The sequence below is a fragment of the Microcaecilia unicolor genome, chromosome 13, assembly GCF_901765095.1.
Source record: "Microcaecilia unicolor chromosome 13, aMicUni1.1, whole genome shotgun sequence".
Lineage (NCBI taxonomy): Eukaryota > Metazoa > Chordata > Amphibia > Gymnophiona > Siphonopidae > Microcaecilia > Microcaecilia unicolor.
Window position 1 is genome coordinate 22,637,634 of NC_044043.1, and position 22,885 is coordinate 22,660,518.

General features: G+C 46.4%; 1 protein-coding gene across 4 annotated transcripts in view; it reads right to left on the reverse strand.

The window, feature by feature from the left end:
- Positions 1 to 661: 661 nt before the first annotated feature.
- Positions 662 to 22,885, reverse strand: part of LOC115482473 (claudin-4-like) — a 189,110-nt gene continuing 166,886 nt past the window's right edge. For 3 of the 4 annotated variants that reach the window (XM_030222248.1, XM_030222246.1, XM_030222247.1), the window contains one exon: positions 662 to 2,303. In XM_030222248.1, coding sequence (XP_030078108.1) covers positions 1,563 to 2,207 — 645 coding nt within the window. In that variant the 5' untranslated portion in view covers positions 2,208 to 2,303 and the 3' untranslated portion in view covers positions 662 to 1,562. Of the gene's footprint in view, positions 2,304 to 19,230; positions 19,242 to 22,885 lie in introns of those variants that run through there. The other variant, XM_030222249.1, reaches the window with a different exon arrangement.

Sequence of the window (22,885 nt, forward strand, 5' to 3'; positions counted from 1 at the left end):
TTGAAAGGTATTAATCCGCAAATGAATCTTTTTCGGAGACGGGAAGAAGGTAGAACTAGAGGACATGAATTGAGGTTGAAGGGGTGCAGACTTGGGACTAATGTCAGGAAGTATTTTTTCACGAAGAGGGTGGTGGATATGTGGAATGCCCTCCCGCGGGAGGTGGTGGAGATGAAAACGGTAATGGAATTCAAACGTGTGTGGGATAAACACAAAGGAATCCTGTTTAGAAGGAATGGTTCCGCGGAATCTTAGCGGAGATTGGGTGGCGACGCCGGTAATTGGGAAACAAAACGGGAGCTGGGCAGACTTCTACGGTCTATGCCCTGATCATGACTAAATAGATAGGGATGGGCTTGAGTGTAAATTTTAAGGGGCTTCAATGTTAGCTTCAGAACTTTGTACAAGAACGGTGCTGGGCAGACTTCTACGGTCTGTGCCCTGAGAAAGGCAAGGACAAATCAAACTCGGGTATACATATAAAGTTTCACATACCATGTAAATGAGTTTATTTTGTTGGGCAGACTGGATGGACCATACTGCCATCATTTACTATCATTTATCTGCCATCATTTACTATGTTACTATGTAAGAGCTTCTGTTCCGCAATAAACTGAACAACCATCTGGGAATTTACAAAACCTAAAAGTAATACCTCAAATATAATCATTTCACATATTTATTTTACATAAAACCATCTTCAGTTGTTTACAGATAAAGAGTGGACTACATCACACATACTTCTATGCAATATAGCAGAACCAAGCAGCCCAGACAACTGTTTCCAAGTTTCGACACGTTCATATGCAAGTGAAAAGTTAGCATTTATTTCCATGCAATCTGGGCCACATTTAGTTAACATCCACGCCAAGCTTAATGCTAAGCAACCATTATAGAAAAGAACTTAGCATGGCTTTCTGCGCCCAAAGACTTATGCCTGCTGAAACTTGAAGAATAGACAGCTTGTGACGCCAGAGGGAGCAGAGAGGCGCTCGTGCACTGTGTAAGTGCGATGAACCGCCTGAGAAATAGGCGCCAGAGCCATCCGAAGTCCATTTGGGGGAGCAGTCACTCCCAGTGGCGTACTGAGGGCAGATCTATGCCTGGCAGCAAGGATTTGGAGGGGGCTTTTTTTTAAAGACATGGCCTCTTTAGTTGGCTCCCTGGGTGCATCAGGCTGCCTGTAGCTGTTGATGTTCCCAAGGTGGAAATTTAATGCTGCCTCAAAGTTGATGTCATCTTTTCACAAAAAATGTAGCTTGCAAGGTTAAATGCAAACTGTGTTATTCAACTGCATTGCATCTCATTATTAGCTCACATTCTACTGAAACATGCGTTAAGAGCAAAGATGATTTTGCCATTGATGGCACATTATTTGGCAAAAATCACATGTACTTCCTTTAACGCATGTTGGAAGCTCCCCTTTGAGATAGAAGCTCACAATGAAGCAGTGATAAATAACCAGGGCCAAATACAAAGAATACATGTGGGTCTGGGGTCCTATGGAATGAAGGAGGGTCCTGAGGTTTATGCTCCACTATTGGATCTCAGAAATGATTACATCACACATAGTTCCGTATTGCATAACTGCTGGTAGTTGGGGTTCTCATGGCTTTGTAGGTCACAGGGTAAGGCTTTTCTTCCTTTGGGGGACAAGAGAAACACAGCAAAGCCCCTCCAATGACAAGCAGGAGACTAGCAGCCCAACCCAGGTACAGTGATGCTCCTAACTCACGCTTCAAAGCATCGGGGACCACTGGGTTGTAGAAGTTCCTTATGATGTTATTGGCAGACCAGGAGACGGGGACAAGAACTGCAATGCCAGCCAGGATGAAGACAGCCCCAGCTGCAATGGAAATCATGGATTTTGCACGTCTGTCATCTACACAGTTGGAGCAATCGGCTCCCAAAATGGAGATGAGAAGGGCGAGTAAGGCCACTGCAATGGAGACAACAACCAGAGCTCTTGCTGCCTGGAGATCTGAGGATAGCGCAAGCATGGAATCGTACACTTTGCACTGCATCTCTCCAGTGGTGTCAAACACACAGTCCATCCAGAGTCCTTCCCAAAAAATTTGTGCTGTAATGATGTTTGCTCCTATAAATGCTGATACCCTCCACATGGGAAGTGCACAACACAGGATGGTGAGGATAAAGCCTAGGACACACAAGGCAATGCCCGTCATCTGCAGTGCTTTTATAGCCATGGCTTGTGGAGTCTTTGCTGTTAGAGCTCAGTGGAGACCAGTTTCGGTGGGTGCCTCAGAATCACAAGAGAAGCTGCCTTTTCCCAACAGATTACCCTGAAAATCAGACATAGTTATTATTCATCACACTCTGAGGTCACGTGCTACAGAAAAGTCTTACTCATTTCTATCATATCAATACAAAGTGTGGAACATCAATTAGTTTGAAAGTTTAAAAACTACTCCACGAAGAAAGTTGTTATTACATAATTCTATCTAAGCATTTAGGGCACATTCTATATTTGGTGCTGAAAAAATCAGCGCCAATGGAAAACGCACTTACGTGTGTTTATAGAATATGCGCGGAACCATCCACACGACTAAAAGTTAGGCGCAGGCATTTACACAAATGAAAAACTGGTGTAAATGAGCATGCCTAATTTTAGGCATGGAATGGGTTATTCTAAAATAAAACACTGCGCATAAATTTTAGGAATGCCCATGACCTGCCCATGCTCCTCCCATGGCCACGTCCATTTTTGAGATCCACACAGTAGAATTTACATGGACTACTTTATAGAATGTGCTTAGTGCCAATTAGTGTGGATAATTGCTTAATATCCAATTATCAGCACTGATTGGCTTGTTAACTAATTGCGTTGCACATGAAAATCAAAATACATCCAGATTTCCAAGCAGTACTCTAGAAACACTATATAGAATCTGGGGGTCAACGCATGCCATTTTCCAAGGTGATTTACATTCAGGTAGAGCTCGAAAAGTTTGTACCTGAGGCGGTGGATGGTCAAGTGACTTGCCCGAGGTCACAAAAGGCCACAATGGGACTTGAACCAGGTTTTCCGGAATCTCAGCCCACTGCTCTAACCATTAGACTATTCCTCCACCCAGCTTTTGCTAATTAACACAATGTCCTAGTATGCTCCTGGTTTCAAAAACTGGCCAGTCTTGTAAAGCCACCAACAATTGGGTATCTATTTGCATCCCTAAGATTCTAGAGGAATAGTCAAACTGGTATGATTCGTTATCTACCTTGAAGGGTTGATTACTCCAGCTAGGTTCAAACATACCCACCATCAAAAATTTTGCTTTCTCTCTGTTAAGCTTCAACTTATGCCTAACCACTCAACTATCAATCAAATCAATTTGTATGAAAGTCTCATTTGTATCAGGGCCTATTGGCAAAAGAACTGTAATATCATCTGCATAAAAGCATGTAACTGATCTAATTTTTTTTCCCAAAGATAGCATTATCACATTAAACACTATCCATCATCGTTCTGTGTCTCATCCTTCCTGTGTCCAGCATCTCCCCTTTGCGTCCCTATCTGTCCTGTGTCCAGCATCTCCTCTTTATGTCCCTATCCCTCGTCCAGCATCTCCCCTTTGTGTCCCTATCACCCTTTTGTGTCCCTATCCCTCCTGTGTCCAGCATCTCCCTTTTGTGTCCCTATCCCTCCTGTGTCCAGCATCTTCCCTCTGTATCCCCAACCTCCTGTAGGGGAAATTCTCAAAAGATCACCTAACGTTAGGTGCCAGGATGATGCACGCTAAGTGTGAATTCTATAATGGTAGTTGTGTGTGCAACTGCAGTTATAGAATACTACCATAAGTCTGCATGTATGCACTTAGACACGAGCAATAGCTCAATGGTCGGCGTACTTGCTAATATTCTATAACCTGTGTATAACTGCCTGACATACCCCCGACCTGCTCATGCCCCTCTTAGGTCCACGCCCCTCTTGAAGTTGTGGAATTTGAGCGTGCAAGTTATAGAATAGCAACTAAGAGCAGTTATGCACATAACTGCTAATTGGAGCCACTTAACACCAATTAAGGCTAAGTATAGCCTATTATTGCTCGCTAACGCCAATTATCAGCTCATTAGTAAATTATATGTGCACAACTGAGCTTATTTTATAAATTACACAAGCAAATTTGCTTACTAGTTGAAAATCTGGGCACAAAACTTTCTAGAATGAAGGGATCTATATCCAGCATCTCCTTTTGTCCAACATTTTCCCTTTGTTTGCCTGTCCCTGTCCTCTTGCCTCTGTATGCCTGTCCCTATCCTCCCCCCTCCCCCCCCCATATCCAACATCTTCCTTTTCGCTCTGTTTACTCACCCCAGTCCCTCCCCTGATAGCCCAGCATCTTCCACAGGTGGAAGGCAAGGAGGCTTTCCTGCTTATAATCGAACGAGAAAAACGCCCAAGTTCCGACCTAAATCGGGAGATGGACATTTATCTCACAAAAACGAATAACACGGTATAATCGAAAGCCGAACTTGGACGTTTTCAACTGCATTTCATCGCGGAAGCATACAAAGTTGACGGGGGCGTGTCGGAGGCGTGGTGAAGGCGGGACTGGGGCATGGTTATCACCCGAACAGAGATGGGCGCCTTTTGCCGATAATGGAAAAAAAGTATGCGTTTGTAGCTAGAATTTAGGGCACTTTTCCTGGACCCTGTTTTTTCACGAATAAGGCCCCAAAAAGTGCCCTAAATGACCAGATTATCCCCAGAGGGAATCGGGGATGACCTCCCCTGACTCCCCCAGTGGTCACTAACCCCCTCCCACCACAAAAAAATGATGCTTCACAACTTTTTATTTTCACCCTCAAATGTCATACCCACCTCCCTGGCAGCAGTATGCAGGTCCCTGGAGCAGTTGTTAGGGGGTGCAGTGGACTTCAGGCAGGTGGACCCAGGCCCATCCCCCCCACCTTACAATTGTGCTGCTTAATGCTTAGTCGTCCAACCCCCCCAAACCCACTGTACCCACATGTAGGTGCCCCCCTTCACCCCTTAGGGCTATAGTAATGGTGTAGACTTGTGGGCAGTGGGTTTTGAGGGGGATTTGGGGGGCTCAACACACAAGGGAAGGGTGCTATGCACCTGGGAGCTCCTTTTACCTTTTTTTTTTGTTTTTGTAAAAGTGCCCCCTAGGGTGCCCGGTTGGTGTCCTGGCATGTGAGGGGGACCAGTGCACTACGAATCCTGGCCCCTCCCACGAACAAATGCCTTGGATTTATTCGTTTTTGAGCTGGGTGCTTTCATTTTCCATTATCGCTGAAAAACAAAAATGCCCAGCTCACAAATTGTCAAATAAAACATGGACGTCTATTGTTTTTGAAAATACGGTTCGGTCCACCCCTTCACGGACCCGTTCGCGGAGATAAACGCCCATGGAGATAGATGTTTTCGTTCAATTATGCCCCTCCATATCACTTAAAAATAAATAAAGTTGCGAAGGTTCAAAAAAAAATCGTATTTCACACCCTTATATCTTATCACGCATTTACAGGGAAATTTCAGATTGTATTGAGCCCCCAACTGTAGAACTCTTGGCCTCAACAGCAGGAACTGCCTCTGACGAGTTTGGGTGGACCGGGCCACATCTGGAAAATCCCACAATTTAATATTACAAAACAACTCCTAACAATGTCTGAAAAACTGTTTCAAAATCATATTGTGGTCCATTACATCTGCAAAAATGGCAGTCAAAGTAGCAGTTTGAGCACTACTCAAGTTATTACGATACGATCAGTGACAAAAATGATGTGGAGCTTGTGCCAAAAGATGTATGAGAAGAGACTTGTACCCTGCCTAGAGGAAAGGAGGGATAAGGATATAACACAGATGTTTAAATACTTAAAAGGTATTAATATGCAAACTAATCTTTTTCAGAGACAGGGAAGCGGTAGAGCTAGAGGTCATGGGCTGAGGTTGCAAGGTGGGAGTCTTCGGAGCAAAACTTTTTCACAGAAAAGTTGGTGGATGCCTGGAATGCCTTCCTGTGGGAGGTTGTGAAGATGAATTCAGCAATGCATGTGATAAACACAGAGGATCACTGTATAGAAAAAAGATGGAATCCAATCAAAGCAAAACATAAAAGATCTCATAGCTAGACAGAGTTTTGGTGATGTCAAGAGCAGGGGAAACCTGGCCTAGCTTAGCTCTCTTTCTCTGTGTTTCTCCCCCTCCCAGACACAAGCAACAAGGAACAGTTCTTAGAAATATGCCAAGGTGCTTTATTATAGATCTCTAAACAAAACACAGGGTCACGTGATGCAAGAGACCTGAGCGGACGCCTGGTAGCTCGGCTCCCCGCTCCTCACCTAATTTTTCCCCCATGGAGCAAGAGTTGGAAGACTAATCACTTCCGCGAACACTGAATCAGCTGAGGCGCGGGACGTGAGGTTAGAAGAGAGCTAGAGCGAAGCGGCATGCCAGTAAAGACGCTGCGATCGGGGAAGGAGAAGAGCAGCGTGGCGAAAAACAAAATGGCGACGCAATCCCCGTTTGCCTCATCGATATCGCCGGGACGCGGTCAGAGCCTCACTCCGCAGCACGAGGACATAGTCCAAATGTCCCTGAAAAATATGTCTCAGCTGCTGGATGACAAACTAGCCAAACTGCATACCGGCATGGACGAAATTAAGGAGTGCCTAGCAGGACACGCAGCCAGGCTACAGCAAGCAGAGGAGCGCATCTCTGCACAAGAAGACCAAGCAATGGCGGCAGAGGGGCGCCTCGGCACCCTGGAATCCCAGATGCGCACACTGCTCGACCGTGTGGAAGACCAAGAGAATAGGGGAAGACGCAACAATGTCAAATTTGTTGGTATCCCCGAATCAGCTCTGGACTCGGATCTAAAGGAACTGGCAGAAAAATGGCTGCCCCAACAGATGGGCCTTGCACTGGAATCCGGTAAGGTGGAGAGGATCCATCGCATAGGAACGCGGAGAGAGGGAACAGATCGCCCGAGGGTTGTCATTGCCAGATATTTAAATTATGCAGATAAAGCTAAAATTCTGGAACAATATAAGAGACAACGCAATCTGGAGTACAAAGGGAAAAAGATCTTATTATTCCAAGATTTTTCATTCCGGGTCATGGAGCAGAGGAAGCTGATGGCGCCATATTGTACGAAACTATTTGAACATGGCATCAAGTTCGCATTCCAATACCCGGCCAAAGTGCGAGTTACTCACGACAACCGCACCGTCACCTACACAAAGGTAGAGGAAATCCAAGCGTTTCTGGAGAGAGTGGCGAAAGCGCCGCGGCAAGACATGGAGGCGATCGCAGAGGGAGAGCAATGAGTCAGGAACTGTCTCGAACAGGTACCTCACTGGAGGAGTAACAGAGCAGACAATGGACTTGGAAAGCCTTGAATTGAGCAGTGGCCTAAGTGCGGCCGATTTGATGTGGAGACGTGTGCAAAGAAGATTCAGCAGATGACTGGATCAGTGCTTTAGCGGAACGGTGAACACTGAGAGGACTGACTGGCCTGAGACGCCTTGCGAATAAACTTTGCGCACGTGGAGCGGAGCTTCAGCGGCCTAGGAGCCAGGGATCACCGACACTGCTAGTCATTTGGCCAACGACAGAGTCCTGTAGGGGACCGTAAGTTTAGCCTAACCGCCAGGAGCTAATAGCACGGTGGCCTTAGAGCGGCTAGGCGAAATATATGAACAATATAAAGTTCATCCGATACAGACAGTAAGCTTAAAATGAGGTTTAAATTGCTGCAATGTTACAACTGTACTAGGTACCGTATATTTACTGTTATGTTTTGGGTTTCGTTTGCAGTTCAGTTAAGTTGGGAATGGGCTATGGTCCTCAAAGTGGAGTGTTGATATGTTGGAATGCAAATTACTTTTCTGAATCAACAATGTAGATATGGGGGGAGCGGGTGGGGGCGGGGAGTTGATGCATATTTCAGTTGGGGATGGTTGAGGGGGTTCAAATCTCAATCACAGGATACAAAAGGAAGGGTGAGTGAGGATGTGAGGGAGTGGATGAATATGGATGGGAACAGGGATGAGAGTCACGAAGAGCGGATGCATTTGTGAGTCTGGGAATGAGAAGAGAGGCTGATTGGGATCACAGGAAAGGGGGGGAGAGGAGAGGGGATGGGGGGGCGGGTGGGGAGGGGCGAGGGGACGGGGAGAGGGGAATTAGGCATATAGGACCGAGACCTGGGAGAAAGGGCAGTGAAATGCGGCAGTGGAATCAGAGCTCTCACTTTGGTGTTCAGAGGTCAAGGGAGGCACAAGATACACACCGGGGACTGACTTTGCGGGGTGGCATAGCTGGGATGCCACTCCGGAAGGGTACCAAAGGTAGAACACACTGTATTAAAAAAACAAAACAAAACACTAGTGTGGGGAAATGGGTAGCATTCGTATAGCTTCTCTAAATGCAGATGGAATACACTCACCCATTAAACGCAAAAAGATCTTGCAATATAGTAAACAACTAAAAGTGGGGGTTCTCTTGGTACAGGAAACTCACTTGTCAGCCACAGAGCATCTGAAATTGAAACAAGGCTGGGTGGGGGAACTGGCTTACTCGTCCTTTAACAATCGGCAGAGGGGAGTGGCCATTCTCTTAAGTAAAAGCTTAGAATATACGTGCCACAAGACGGTCCAAGATTCTGAGGGCCGCTTTGTGATATGGATGGGTATACTGAGTGGGTCAAAGGTGGCTTTATGTTCGGTGTATGCCCCTAACGTCTACTCCCAAAAATTCTTTCTCAAACTTATAGCAGCCCTGGTTCCACTACAAGAATATAAACTGATCGTGGGAGGGGATTTTAACATAACAGCAGATCCTCTAGTTGACTGTAATCCACCAAAGATGAGACCTAAGGATGCAGAAGATAGAGGCGTAGGGTTGCTACAGAGGGACCTGGGACTTGTGGATGTGTGGAGGGTGTTGCACCCGGACGAGAGAGACTATACTTTCCTTTCCACTGTTCACGGGTGTCAGGCAAGGCTGGATTGTATCCTATTAACACAGGGCCTTTTTTCTGTGAGCAAGGCGGCGGGGATTGAAATAGCCGTGGTATCGGACCACAGTCTGGTATGGGTGGATGTGGCCTTGGGTGGGGCTAGGAGCAAAGCGGGATGGCGAATGAACCCCACACTGTACCAGGAGCAAGAATTTAGAGCCTATCTGCAACAGGAATGGCAGTTTTTTCTAGAGGATAACAAAAACTCTGTAAATGATCCGGTCACACTATGGGAGGCAGGGAAAGCTGTATTGAGGGGCAAAATCATTGAATATACCGCTAGGACTAGGAAGATAAGAGAGGGGGTGCTCCTTGACCAGCTCACAACACTGCAGAACGCTAGGGCAGTGATGATGAGAGGGCAAAGGACACTTTTAAGGAAACAAAAGTCCTGATCAACGAGACGTTGAACAAAAGGGCAGTGCGGGATATCCAACTATACAAATATAAATTACATAGGTGGGGGAATAAAACGGGGAGCTTATTAGCATCCATGGTACGCAGTAGATCTGCAAAGCATTTTATCACTAATATTAAAAATAGAGGGGGACAAAAACTAGAAAGGGAGGAAGAAATACAGGCAGCGTTTGTGGATTTTTATAAATCATTGTACGATAAGGGGACTTGTGATGAGAGTAAAAGGGAGGCCTTTTTCCAGAATCTTCAGCTCTTGACACTTTCTCAAGACCAAAGAGACGCGTTGAATGAGAGAGTCTCGGGTGAGGAAATTCAAGCAGCCATCAAAAAGCTAAAACTAGCCAAAGCGCTGGGACCTGACGGGATAGGGCCAGAATTTTACAAGATTTTAGGAGGAAAGATAGCAGGGCCGTTTAGTGATCTATGTGAGGCACTGTGCACGGAAGGGCAATCCACGGGGACTTTGACACATGCCACCATCATAGTGCTACCGAAGCCGGGGCGCGATAAAGAGGTGCTGGGATCTTATCGTCCTATATCTTTACTAAACCAAGATATTAAGCTGTTTGCCAGCATCATGGCCGCTCGGCTGGGGAAGGTGCTTCCCCATTTGGTGCATGGAGACCAAACGGGATTCGTGCCGGGGAGATATGCGTCCACAAACATCCTCAGAGCGCTTAGTGCCTTGCAGGCTAAGGGAGGCAAGACGGGAGATAATATTATTGTCAGCCTAGACGCAGAAAAAGCTTTTGATAAGATACTGTGGGACTATCTTTTCTGGGTGCTTCCCCAATTCGGCATCTACGGGGAATTTCTGCGGGGGACGAGAGCGCTATACAGGAATCCGACGGCACAGATCTTGATAAACAACGCCTTGTCGCAGTCGTTCCCACTGCTCCGGGGCACGCGCCAGGGATGCCCTTTATCTCCAATGTTATTTGTACTGGCCTTGGAACCCCTAGCGAGTAAAATTCGGCAGTCCCAAGAACTAACAGGAATTCGGATAGGGAAGGATGAATACAAAATAAATCTTTTTGCGGATGATATGTTAATTTTTTTAGGGGAGGCGACCAGTGGTATCCCCACCCTCATAGACATGATCCAACGGTTTGGCTCCTTCTCCGGTCTCAGGATCAATTTTGACAAATCAGAGGCTATGGCGCTATCCAAAAATTGTAAGTGCCAATGCTGTCCAGACTTTCCGTTAACTTGGGCAAAGGGGCCGATGAAGTACTTGGGAGTCTACCTACACACAGATCTCAAGGTCATGTATAAAAAGAATGTAGCTGAGAAGGTGGACGGGATAAGAAAATTGTGCCATCAATGGAAAGACCTACCAGTATCATTCTTGGGACGAGTGGCACTTGTCAAAATGGTACTTATCCCTAAGATACTGTACTGCTTACAGATGCTGCCAATATGGGTTCACAGCAAAGATGAGAGGGTATACCGGGGAGCTATAACCTCATTCATTTGGGGGGGGGGGGCGGAGGGCTAGGATAGGTTATGGCAAGCTGGTCCGGGGTAGAAATGAAGGGGGAGTCAACTTACCGGATCTCCGTCTTTACAATGTTGCAGCGCTCCTTAGATGGATTCACGAAATACACACGGGTTGCTTCAAATATGCACCGCCATGGGTGTGGAAATTCGCAGCCCACCCTTGGTCGGTGTTCAACACCTTACACGGCAGGAGATCACAGATTCAGATCTCTCCTCTTTTATTGCCATTACGCATGGCGTGGGATTGGTGGCGACAGAGGGTGGGGGATGCAGCAGGTCCCTCTCCATTCATAGAACTTCTAGATAATCCCGACTTTCCCGCAGGGAGGGGATCCCGATATTTTAAGGAATGGGATCAGAAAGGTTGTAGATATGTAGGGCAGGTGCTAGTAGAAGGGGGAACCCACATTCTATCATTCGCAGAGTGTCAGGCCAAATGGAATATCCCACGACATTTATTTTTTTCTTATTTACAAATCAGGCACTATGTGGTATCCTTGAAAAAGAAGAGTAATAAACTCCCATCCTTTACCGCACTAGATGTAGTGTTCAAGCAACTGCCCACGGAACGCAATAAGCTCTCAGTCTGGTACCAAGTGGGTAAAACATGGAGGCCAACCAATTATGTGGACACGTTGGCCGCCAGGTGGAGCTCAGGGGTGGGCAGCGCGATGTCGGACAGGGAGATTAAGAGATGCTTTGAATTGGCCTACAAAGTAACCCCTAATGTGAGTTGTCACGAAACTCAATTGAAGATCCTGCACCGGGTGTATCTTACTAGGAGTAGGGGTAAGGCCATGGGACTATGGGCATCAGACGACTGTAATAGATGTGTAAACCACAAAGGTACCCTGACGCACCAATTTCTAGAGTGTTCAGCACTGCGGTCGTTCTGGACGATGTGCTAGAACAACCTATAGAATGGAATTATAGAGTCCTATTACTGGGCTTGGATTCAGATTTGGTTGCACAGGGACTGAACCTGTATCAGTGCCGTTTTGTATTACTGGCGCTGATCCTAGCGAAAAAAGTCATCCTACAACATTGGGTGAATGAAATCCCTCCTCCTCTTACTCAGTGGCACAGTAGCATGAAGCAAATGGCAGGTTGGGAAGGGGGAGGTCAGTTTGAATTCCCATGGGAGAGGCCTCCACCGGGCCGCTCTCTTTGGAGAAACAGCTTTGCGAAACTGACACAGCTGCCCCCTGGGAAAGCCTCCATTGTTTAATATTCAAAGGAAGAAAGGTTCAAGGGAACCACTGTATAACAGCATAACTCAATCGGTATAACCAATCATGGAGACAGGAACGATCTGTACCTTAGGCACTCAGGTCTTGGTTCTGTAGGGGAGGGAGGGGGGGCATGGATGGGAGGGGGGGGGGAGAAAAGATGATAATAGAGAGGAATGTGCACACAACGATGAGATAGAACATGTCATCTGTTTGTTTGTGCCACTACTGGTTTGCGATGTATTATATTACTATTATTTTTAAATGTAAATCACTTGAGTGATATTTTGTGTCATTGCTATATGGAGAACTTTCGGATGTTTGTACGTTTCTCTTGCTAATAAAAATATTTCAAAAAAAAATTAACAAAACACAGCTTTAGCTTTGGCAGATAGATTCTCTCTGCAGTTGTTCAACCAAAGTCCTCAAACATAACAGTTTTGGTCTTCTTAGTACATCCCTGGCTTTCAGAGCTTAGTCATGAGGGCTGAACAGCAGGGCATCACCTCCTTCCAAGGTCTTAGGCCTTCGTCAAATTCCTGGTCCAGCATCTTATTCAGGGTCCTCCTTGCCTCGGGTTGGGAAACCTGCTTACTACTGTTGGCTACCAGGGTCCAGACTTCACTTTGGGGGTCTTCTTTGCCCCGGGGTTGGGTAGCCCATTTACTCCTACTGGCTATCAGTCCACAGCTTCTTGGTCCAGCCTTCACTTTGGGGCTCTCTTCGACCTGGTTTGGATAGCCCATTTATTCCTGCTGGACATATGCTGTGAGGGAGCTCCTCTCTTTGCTCCTTAGCTCCCTCCTTTCTACTCAGGAATTCTCAAACCCCTCCCTTTGTGGTCCCTCCGTCCCTTGATTGGCAGATAGGGGTTTAGGGAAACTAGAAGCTTCTCCCTTTAGGTGGCTTCCCTGTTTCCTAGGGAACACTAAAACCCTCGTCTGTGGCATACCTAGCTTAGTTGCCACCCGAGACGGAGCACCCCCCTCCTCCAGGCACATCATCCCCCCTCCCTACTCCAAGCAAGGGGGTGCACTGAGCAATTGCATGGCTGTTGGCTCTGCCAGTCTCCTGCATCAAAACACCCTACACCCCTTCCCATGCACTCCACTCCATGGATAAATCCTTCTTATCTGTTCCCTTCTCCACTACTGCCAACTCCAGACCGCGCCTTCTGTCTCGCTGCACCCTACGCCTGGAATAAACTTCCTGAGCCCCTACGTCTTGCCCCATCCTTGGCCACCTTTAAACCTAGACTGAAAGCCCACCTCTTTAACATTGCTTTTGACTCGTAACCACTTGTAACCACTCGCCTCCACCTACCCTCCTCTCTTCCTTCCTGTACACATTAATTGATTTGATTTGCTTACTTTATTTTTTGTCTATTAGATTGTAAGCTCTTTGAGCAGGGACTGTCTTTCTTCTATGTTTGTGCAGCGCTGCGTACACCTTGTAGCGCTATAGAAATGCTAAATAGTAGTAGTAGTAGATGTCAGGAGGGTAGGGGACCTTTACAGCTGACAGTCACGCAATTGCTCAGTGCACCTCCTTACTGTCTGCACCCGGGGTGGACCACACCTACCACCCCATCCTTGGTATGCACTGACCCCTTTCAATCCTTGGGATTCTGCTCCAGGCTTTCTTCCCTTGTCGAACTTTAAATCCGTCCTAAGGCTCCTTTATACAACTCAAAGTGGAAGAAGTGGAATGGATGCCATGTGACTCCTCCTCTCAATATCACAATGGCAACTTCAGAGGTTGGGAAGTAAGACCAATGCCGGGCAGACTTCTACGGTCTGAGGTCCTGTAAATGGCATCAACAGATCAGGATTGAGGCTGGGGTAAGCTTCAGTGGCAACTCCAGGAGTTGGGAAGTAGGACTAGTGCCAGGCAGACTTCTACACTCTGTGCCCCCAAACTGGCAGGGAGAGATAGAGATTAAGTAAACCAGTGTGAAATCATAAAAAAGTGGAACCTGTGCAGTGCCAGATTCAACTCTGGCCACCTAGTTGGACAGACTGGCTGGACCTGCCAATATTTACTATGTTACTATTCAAACTATTTCAGTTTGATCTTCTTTTCTCACGCCAGCAGGTGGAGCCTTGTCAAGCTCGGTAGTGCTGTTAACGTTTAAGTCTCTTCATAATATCTTTCCAACATTTCCTTCAGGGAGACATCCTTCAACTTTGGAAAGTTAATAACTCTAAGATTCCTAGTTGTAGTAATATTTTCAACTGCATCCAGCATAGAATTATTCTTAGCTATGGCAGCTTCCAATGATTCCAACTTAATCACTGTTCAACCAACATATTTGATTTTTTTTTCTTCTGTTTGGCAGTGGGAGGAGCTGTCCTTTCTGAAAGGTTGATGCTCAAAACGTAACACCGGCACTAGAGATGATTAGCACCAGACTAATACCGGCGTGAGCACAGAATGCTCAGAGGTCTAGTGCAGGAGCGTGCCATCGATTACCATAAACAGCATGCAAATGTAGTCAAATAGATGTTAATTCAAACATGCGTGGGATAAACATAAAGGAATCCTGTTCAGAAGAAATGGATCCTCAGGAGCTTAGCCGAGATTGGATAGTGGGAGGCGGGACTGGTGGTTGGGAGGCGGGGATAGTGCTGGGCAGACTTATACGGTCTGTGCCAGAGCCGGTAGTGGGAGGCGGGGCTGGTGGTTGGCAGGCGGAGATAGTGCTGGGCAGACTTATACGGTCTGTGCCAGAGCCAGTGGTGGGAGGCGGGGCTGGTGGTTGGGAGGCAGGGATAGTGCTGGGCAGACTTATACGGTCTGTGCCAGAGCCGGTGGTGGGAGGCGGGGCTGGTGGTTGGGAGGCGGGGATAGTGCTGGGCAGACTTATACGGTCTGTGCCAGAGCCGGTGGTGGGAGGCAGGGATAGAGCTGGGCAGACTTATACGGTCTGTGCCAGAGCCGGTAGTGAGAGGCGGGGCTGGTGGTTGGGAGGCGGAGATAGTGCTGGGCAGACTTATACGGTCTGTGCCAGAGCTGGTAGTGGGAGGCGGGGCTGGTGGTTGGGAGGCGGAGATAGTTCTGGGCAGACTTATACGGTCTGTGCCAGAGCCGGTGGTGGGAGGCGGGGCTGGTGGTTGGGAGGTGGGGATAGTGCTGGGCAGACTTATACGCTCTGTGCCAGAGCCGGTGGTGGGAGGCAGGGATAGTGCTGGGCAGAGTTATACGGTCTGTGCCGGAGCCGGTAGTGGGAGGCGGGGCTGGTGGTTGGGAGGCGGAGATAGTGCTGGGCAGACTTATACGGTCTGTGCCAGAGCCGGTGGTGGGAGGCGGGGATAGTGCTGGGCAGACTTATACGGTCTGTGCCAGAGCCGGTGGTGGGAGGCAGGGATAGAGCTGGGCAGACTTATACGGTCTGTGCCAGAGCCGGTAGTGAGAGGCGGGGCTGGTGGTTGGGAGGCGGAGATAGTTCTGGGCAGACTTATACGGTCTGTGCCAGAGCCGGTGGTGGGAGGCGGGGCTGGTGGTTGGGAGGTGGGGATAGTGCTGGGCAGACTTATACGCTCTGTGCCAGAGCCGGTGGTGGGAGGCAGGGATAGTGCTGGGCAGAGTTATACGGTCTGTGCCGGAGCCGGTAGTGGGAGGCGGGGCTGGTGGTTGGGAGGCGGAGATAGTGCTGGGCAGACTTATACGGTCTGTGCCAGAGCCGGTGGTGGGAGGCGGGGATAGTGCTGGGCAGACTTATACGGTCTGTGCCAGAGCCGGTAGTGGGAGGCGGGGCTGGTGGTTGGAAGGCGGAGATAGTGCTGGGCAGACTTATACGATCTGTGCCAGAGCCGGTGGTGGGAGGCGGGGCTGGTGGTTGGGAGGCAGGAATAGTGCTGGGCAGTGTTGCCAGGTGGGCGGTTTTACCACCCAATTGGGCGGTTTTCCGCGACCCGCCGCGGAAAATTTTTGCCCGCAGCGGGTTGCGGTTTTTTGGGCTTCTTTTGGGTCTTTTGGGCGGTTTTTAAAGCGGTTTTTTCGGCCGCGGGGCGGGGTTAGTGATGTTCTGGGCGGGGCCGATGATGGGGGAGGCGGGGCCGATGACGGCGGGGGCGGGGTTGATGATGGCGGGAGCAGGGTTGATGATGGCGGGGGCGGTGGGTGATGACGCGGGGGTGGGGGTGTCAGGGGCGGGGTTTGACTTTGGGCGGGTTTTGGGCTGGATTTGGGCTCGTTTGGGTGGGAAAAAATTTTTCCACCTGGCAACCCTGGTGCTGGGCAGACTTATACGGTCTGTGCCCTGAAGAGCACAGGTACAAATCAAGGTAAGATATACACAAAAAAGTGGCACATTTCTTGGGCAGACTGGATGGACCATGCAGGTCTTTTTCTGCCGTCATCTACTATGTTACTATGTTACAAATGAGGTCACTTCCTATTCCTTCCCAATGCTCTGAGGCCAGTGCAAAAAACAAAGCCACCCTTATTGCTGAAAAAATAACGCCAGGCATTAGGGTGTTTGAAGAGAGGATTTCTCATGATTCTGCCTTTAAAATCTGCCAGTTCTTCGTTAATTTCGAAGCACAAGGAAGCTCGTGCAGGCCCCTAAGCACTGGTAGTGAGAAACAAATGTGCACGAGTCTGAGCAAACCTGAAAGTGAAAGCACACATTGGCACTTGTTTCCTGCACTTAAATAAAAAATTGCAAAGCAAAGGCATAGAAAACAGGTGCTAATGTGTGCTTCACTTGTGGATTTGTTTGGCGCATGCGCATAAGAGCTGAGCTTACTGCAAATCTCTTCTGTGTATGCGCCAAGCAGTTTCCCCTCTTGCTTTTGCAGTGCACATATACTTTGAATACCATTTCCTTTGAGCATTGGTGAGCTAGGTTTCTGCGCTTTTGGCTTTATCTTGGGAGTTCTGAGATTGCGAGAGTTTAACAATTGAGTATTGCAGGCCTTTTTTTGAGGGGGAACTTAGGGGTACTGAGTACCAGCACCTTTTCCATTGTCTGCAAAAATTGACCCATGGTCCCTAAGTTTTAATGAAAGAGCTCAGGCTCTACACACCAATTGTGCCTTGTCATAGATTCTGTGACTGGTTGCAGGAGGCCTGGCTATTGTGGGGTGAGTCCCTCAGTGATCACCCCACCCCTGAAGGGTGGCCTGGCATTTGAGTACCGGCATCTATTTAGCTAGAAAAAACGCACTGGAGTATTGTATCTTTGATAGTTTCCTCAAGTTCTCTACAGCAAACCACAAGGTTTGCTGCATTTAAGAGCATCTCCTTCAGGCACCACCATGGGCATAGTTTGACTGTTTCATTCGGGGGGGGGGGGGGGGGCATATTAGCATATTCATTTGCATATATATATATATACATATATATATATATATATATATATACACACACACAAATGAATATGCTAATATGGAGGAAGGAAGGGAGAAAGAGCTTGTTTTTTGGGGGGAAAAAAACAGAAAGGCTACAACCCCAAAATAATTTCCAAGAATATTGCCTCCTCCCTCAAAACACCCAGGGAAAATCTGCTACAGTACAAAGAAAAAAAAGCCACAGACAGAATTCCCCTTGTAGTGACATACAACCCAGAGCTGGAGAAACTGAGGAAAATCATAAGAGACCTACAGCCACTACTTCAGGAAGATGAATTATTGAAAGAGATATTCCCATCCCCACCAGTGCTGGCCTTCCGACAGCCACCAAATTTAAAACACAAGCTGATCAGAAGTAGGGTTACCATATGGCTCCAGAAAAAGGAGGACGGATTGAGCCAGCCGGGTTTTACTTCCATTGCTTTCAATGGAAAGCAATTGCAGTAAAACCCGGCTGGCTCAATTACTTCCATTGAAAGCATGGCTCAATCCGTCCTCCTTTTTCTGGAGCCATATGGTAACCCTAATCAGAAGTAAACTTCCAACACAGACGGAAAAAGAAAAGGGCACGTTTCCATGTAACACAGCCAGCTGCAAACTATGCCAAAACATTTCACAAGACCCCACAGTCATTCACAAAGGAAAAAGAATACTGAAAGGTAATTTTAAAACAATACAGGAACGTAAGACCTTTGAAATAAGAATGATTGAATATTTTGACACCCAACAAACAGGACTTAATAAGGATCTGGGTTTTCTAACTCATTATAAAACATAAAGCTGTATTTCTCTGTTTATTACCCTCCTCTCACCTACCAACACCCATTCTGTTAGAATATCAATGAAATGCTTTGATGTCCCCATGCGTACCCCCCCACCCTCCTACTCTGTCAGACTGTCAAAGTAATGCTTTGATGTTTCTCTCATATATACTATCTGCTACCTCATTTGCTTATTTCCGATCTGAGGAAGAAGGGCAACCTTCAAAAGCTAATCAAGAAATGTATTAAGTTATGTCCAATAAAAAAGGTATCATCTTATTTTCTTTTCCATGTTTTATTTTGTTTGATTTCTATAGTTATTCCCAAAAAAGCCAGCTCTTTCTCTCTCCCTTCCTTCCTCCTTATCCAGAACTCCCTCTTCCCCACCCCCTTTCCCGTACCATGCCAGTGTAGACCTTAGAAATGCATAAGCTCTATATGTAGATCCTTCAAGGGGTAGTGTGTCATGATTTAGGCTCTACACCCTTTTTGATGTTTTGGTGCCACCTCAGTAAGGCCAACACACAGTCTTTCCACTGCAAAACACTACACACAAGCTTGTGCAAAAACACACTCATAACCTTACCAAACCATAACAGCACTAATTCCAAGGACAGGACGAGCTACAACCTTATGCGTGGAAAGGCAGCACTGTAATTACACCGGGCTCTAAAACACCAATACACTACCTAGTGAAAAAAACAAAACAAAGAAAAAAGGGCTGCAGATACTACACACTAGCAGAATACTGCACCTTGATCACACATGAAAAACACGTGACACAACAGATAAGATACAAGGAATTAGAAATAAAAAAAATATGAAGGCAAAATACAGAACTGGAAAGTTACCTCAAGAAGTCAGACTCAGTGTAAAGCAATACTAGAAAAATTGAAACTTACATGAAAAATATCACAGATGCACATTTCCAAAAGCTGACATATTCCAATTAATAAATTTCTACCTTTATTGTCTGATCATTTAGTTTTTCTATTCGCTTTGGTCCCAGTGTCTTCTGTTTTATGCAGAGTCTTCTTTCCATTTGATATTTTTTCTCTCACCATCCTCCTGTGTCCATATGCGTCCTGTCTACCATCTGAAGCCCTGTCCCTATCCTTCCTCCAGTTTCAGCATCTGCCCTCAAAGTGTTTCCCATCCAGCCCTTAAATTCAGCAGTTTCTCCTCCATCCATATCCAGCATTTCTCCTCACTCCCCTCCCCTCCATCCATGTGCATCTACTTCCTCTGTCTTCCCTCCCCTGCACCCATGTCCAGCATTTCTCTTCTCTCCCTTCCCCTCCATCCATGTGCATCTCCTTCCTTTGTCCACCCCAGGGTATTGAGGGAGCTGAGAGGTTCTGGCGGGTCCTCTTAAAGATTTATTTAATAAATCCTTGGAGACGGGAGAGGTTCCGTGGGATTGGAGAACGGCGGAGGTGGTCCCTCTTCACAAAAGTGGTGATAGGGAACAAGCTGGAAACTACAGGCCGGTAAGCCTCACTTCAATTATTGGAAAAGTAATGGAAACCATGCTGAAGGAAAGGATAGTGAATTTCCTGGAAGCAAATAAGTTGCAAGATCCGAGACAACATGATTTTACCAAAGGGAAATCGTGCCAAACGAATCTCATTGAATTCTTTGACTGGGTGACCGGAGAATTAAATCAAGGACGTGCTATGGATGTAATCTACTTAGATTTCAGCAGAGCTTTTGACACGGTTCCCCACAGGAACCCGCCCGAAACCTCAGCTCACAGGACAAATCCCTCCTCTAAGTACCCTTCTCCACCACCACCAACTCCAGGCTCCACCCATTCTGCCTCGCCTCACCCTATGCTTGGAATAAACTTCCTGAGCCCCTACGCCAAGCCCCCTCCCTACCCATCTTCAAATCCTTACTCAAAGCCCACCTCTTCAATGTTGCTTTCGGCACCTAACCTCTGTACCTTTCAGGAAATCTAGACTGCCCCAATTTGATGACTTCTACTTGACTAACTGTACATTTGTCCTTTAGATTGTAAGCTCTTTGAGCAGGGACTGTCCTTCTATGTTGAATTGTACAGCGCTGCGTAACCCTAGTAGCGCTTTAGAAATGTTAAATAGTAGTAGTAGTAGAAATAGTACATGAGGCTCTTGAATAAACTAAACGGGCTGAAGATAGGACCCGAAGTGGTGAACTAGATTAGGAACTGGTTGATGGGCAGACGCCAGAGGGTGGTGGTAAATGGAGTTCGCTCGGAGGAGGGAAAGGTGAGTAGTGGAGTGCCTCAGGGATCGGTGCTGGGGCCGATTCTATTCAATATATTTGTGAGTGACATTGCCGAAGGCTTACAAGGTAAAGTTTGCCTTTTTGCGGATGACACCAAGATTTGCAACAGAGTGGACACCCCGGAGGGAGTGGAAAGCATGAAAAAAGATCTGCGGAAGCTAGAAGAATGGTCTAACGTTTGGCAATTAAAATTCAATGTGAAGAAATGCAAAGTGATGCACTTAGGGAATAGAAATCCACGGGAGACGTATGTGTTAGGTGGGGAGAGTCTGATAGGTACCGACGGGGAGAGGGATCTTGGGGTGATAGTATCTGAGGACTTGAAGGCGACGAAACAGTGTGACAAGGCGGTGGTCGTAGCTAGAAGATTGCTAGGCTGTATAGAGAGAGGTGTGACCAGCAGAAGAAAAGAGGTTTTAATGCCCCTGTATGACGTTGGTGAGGCCCCACCTGGAGTACTATGTTCAATTTTGGAGGCCGTATCTTGCAAAGGATGTTAAAAAAATGGAAGCGGTGCAAAGGAAAGCTACGAGAATGGTACGGGATTTGCGTTCCAAGACGTATGAGGAGAGACTTGTTGACCTGAACATGTATACCCTGGAGGAAAGGAGGAACAGGGGTGATATGATACAGACGTTCAAATATCTGAAAGGTATTAATCCACAAACGAACCTTTTCCGTAGATGGGAAGGCGGTAGAACTAGAGGGCACGATACAAGATTGAAGGGGGGCAGACTCAAGAAAAATGTCAGGAAGTATTTTTTCACGGAGAGAGTGGTGGATGCTTGGAATGCTCTCCCGCGGGAGGTGGTGGAGAGGAAAACGGTAACGGAATTCAAACATGCGTGGGATAAACATAAAGGAATCCTGTTCCGAGGGAATGGATCCTCAGAAGCTTAGCTGAGATTAGGTGGCAGAGCCGGTGGTGGGAGGCAGGGCTGGTGGTTGGGAGGCGAGGATAGTGCTGGGCAGACTTGTACGGTCTGTGCCCTGAAAATGACAGATCCAAATCAAGGTAAGGTATACACAAAAAGTAGCACATATGAGTTTATCTTGTTGGGCAGACTGGATGGACCATGCAGGTCTTTTTCTGCCGTCATCTACTATGTTATCTAGGTCGGAACATCTCAAATTTTATTTATTTATTTATTTATTGCACTTGTATCCCACATTTTCCCACCTATTTGCAGGCTCCATGTGGCTTACAAAGACCTGTTATGGCAACGCCATTCCAGGGTAAAAGATACAGTTGGTGTTACAAAAAGATTAAGACTAAAATTCCACTAGCAACTTTATAAATCCTCGTTATGTACACATGCATATATTACAACACGTTTGGATTATTGTAATATTGTCTATGCAGGACTTACTAAGATCAATATAAAACGGCTGCAGACGATACAGAACACCGCAGCTCGAATTATTTGCAGAGCCACAAGATATGACAGGATCACACCTTTTTTGTATCATCTACACTGGCTTCCAGTTGAAGCCAGAATAAATTTTAAAATTCTTACTTTGACTTTTAAAGCTTTACATTTATTGACTCCTCAATACTTAGCGAATGTCATTCTGCCCTATACACCTATACGAACACTTCGATCATTAAATGATAACAGGTTAATAATTCCATCACCAAAAAAAGCTAGATGGGAATCTACTAGACGTTAAAATTCTATTAACTTTGTATTTCAAATTACTATATAAGCCGCATTGAGCCTGCATTATGTGGGAAATCACGGGGTACAAATGTAATAATAATAATAATAATAATAATTCAGCTTTTTTCTATGTAGCTCCTGCTCTCTGGAATTGCCTTCCAAAAATTATCAGATTAGAAAAGTCGTATGTTAATTTTCGTAAACTTCTAAAAACATACCTATTCCAAAATACGTTTGAAAGTAATCTAGGATGAAAAAAGGGAAACAGGGGCAGAATGTATTTGCAGAAAAAAACATATGTTTGTTCACATAAATTTGTTATGAATGGATTGTTTTATTGTTGTTTTTATTCTCAGAATGGATGCTTTTGGTTTGCCGTGCTTTCCTGTCAAAGAAATGGAGTTCCTGTAGGTTATTTTAAAGTTTTGTGTATTTTTAAAGAATGTAAACCGTTCTGGCTTGTGTATGCAATTAAGAAACGGTATAGGAAATAAATAAATGATAAACAGGACCTGCCAATATAGGGTCTCTTCTAAAACACATGGAGAAATGGACATCTGTGCACCAGCTCCATGTACCAGAAACATATTTTAGTAAAATGGACCTCTATAACGGGGCAAAACTGGCACACGAACTTCCCTGAAATGGCACCATAAACATTTATATCAGCTGTTTTAGAAGCACAGAAAA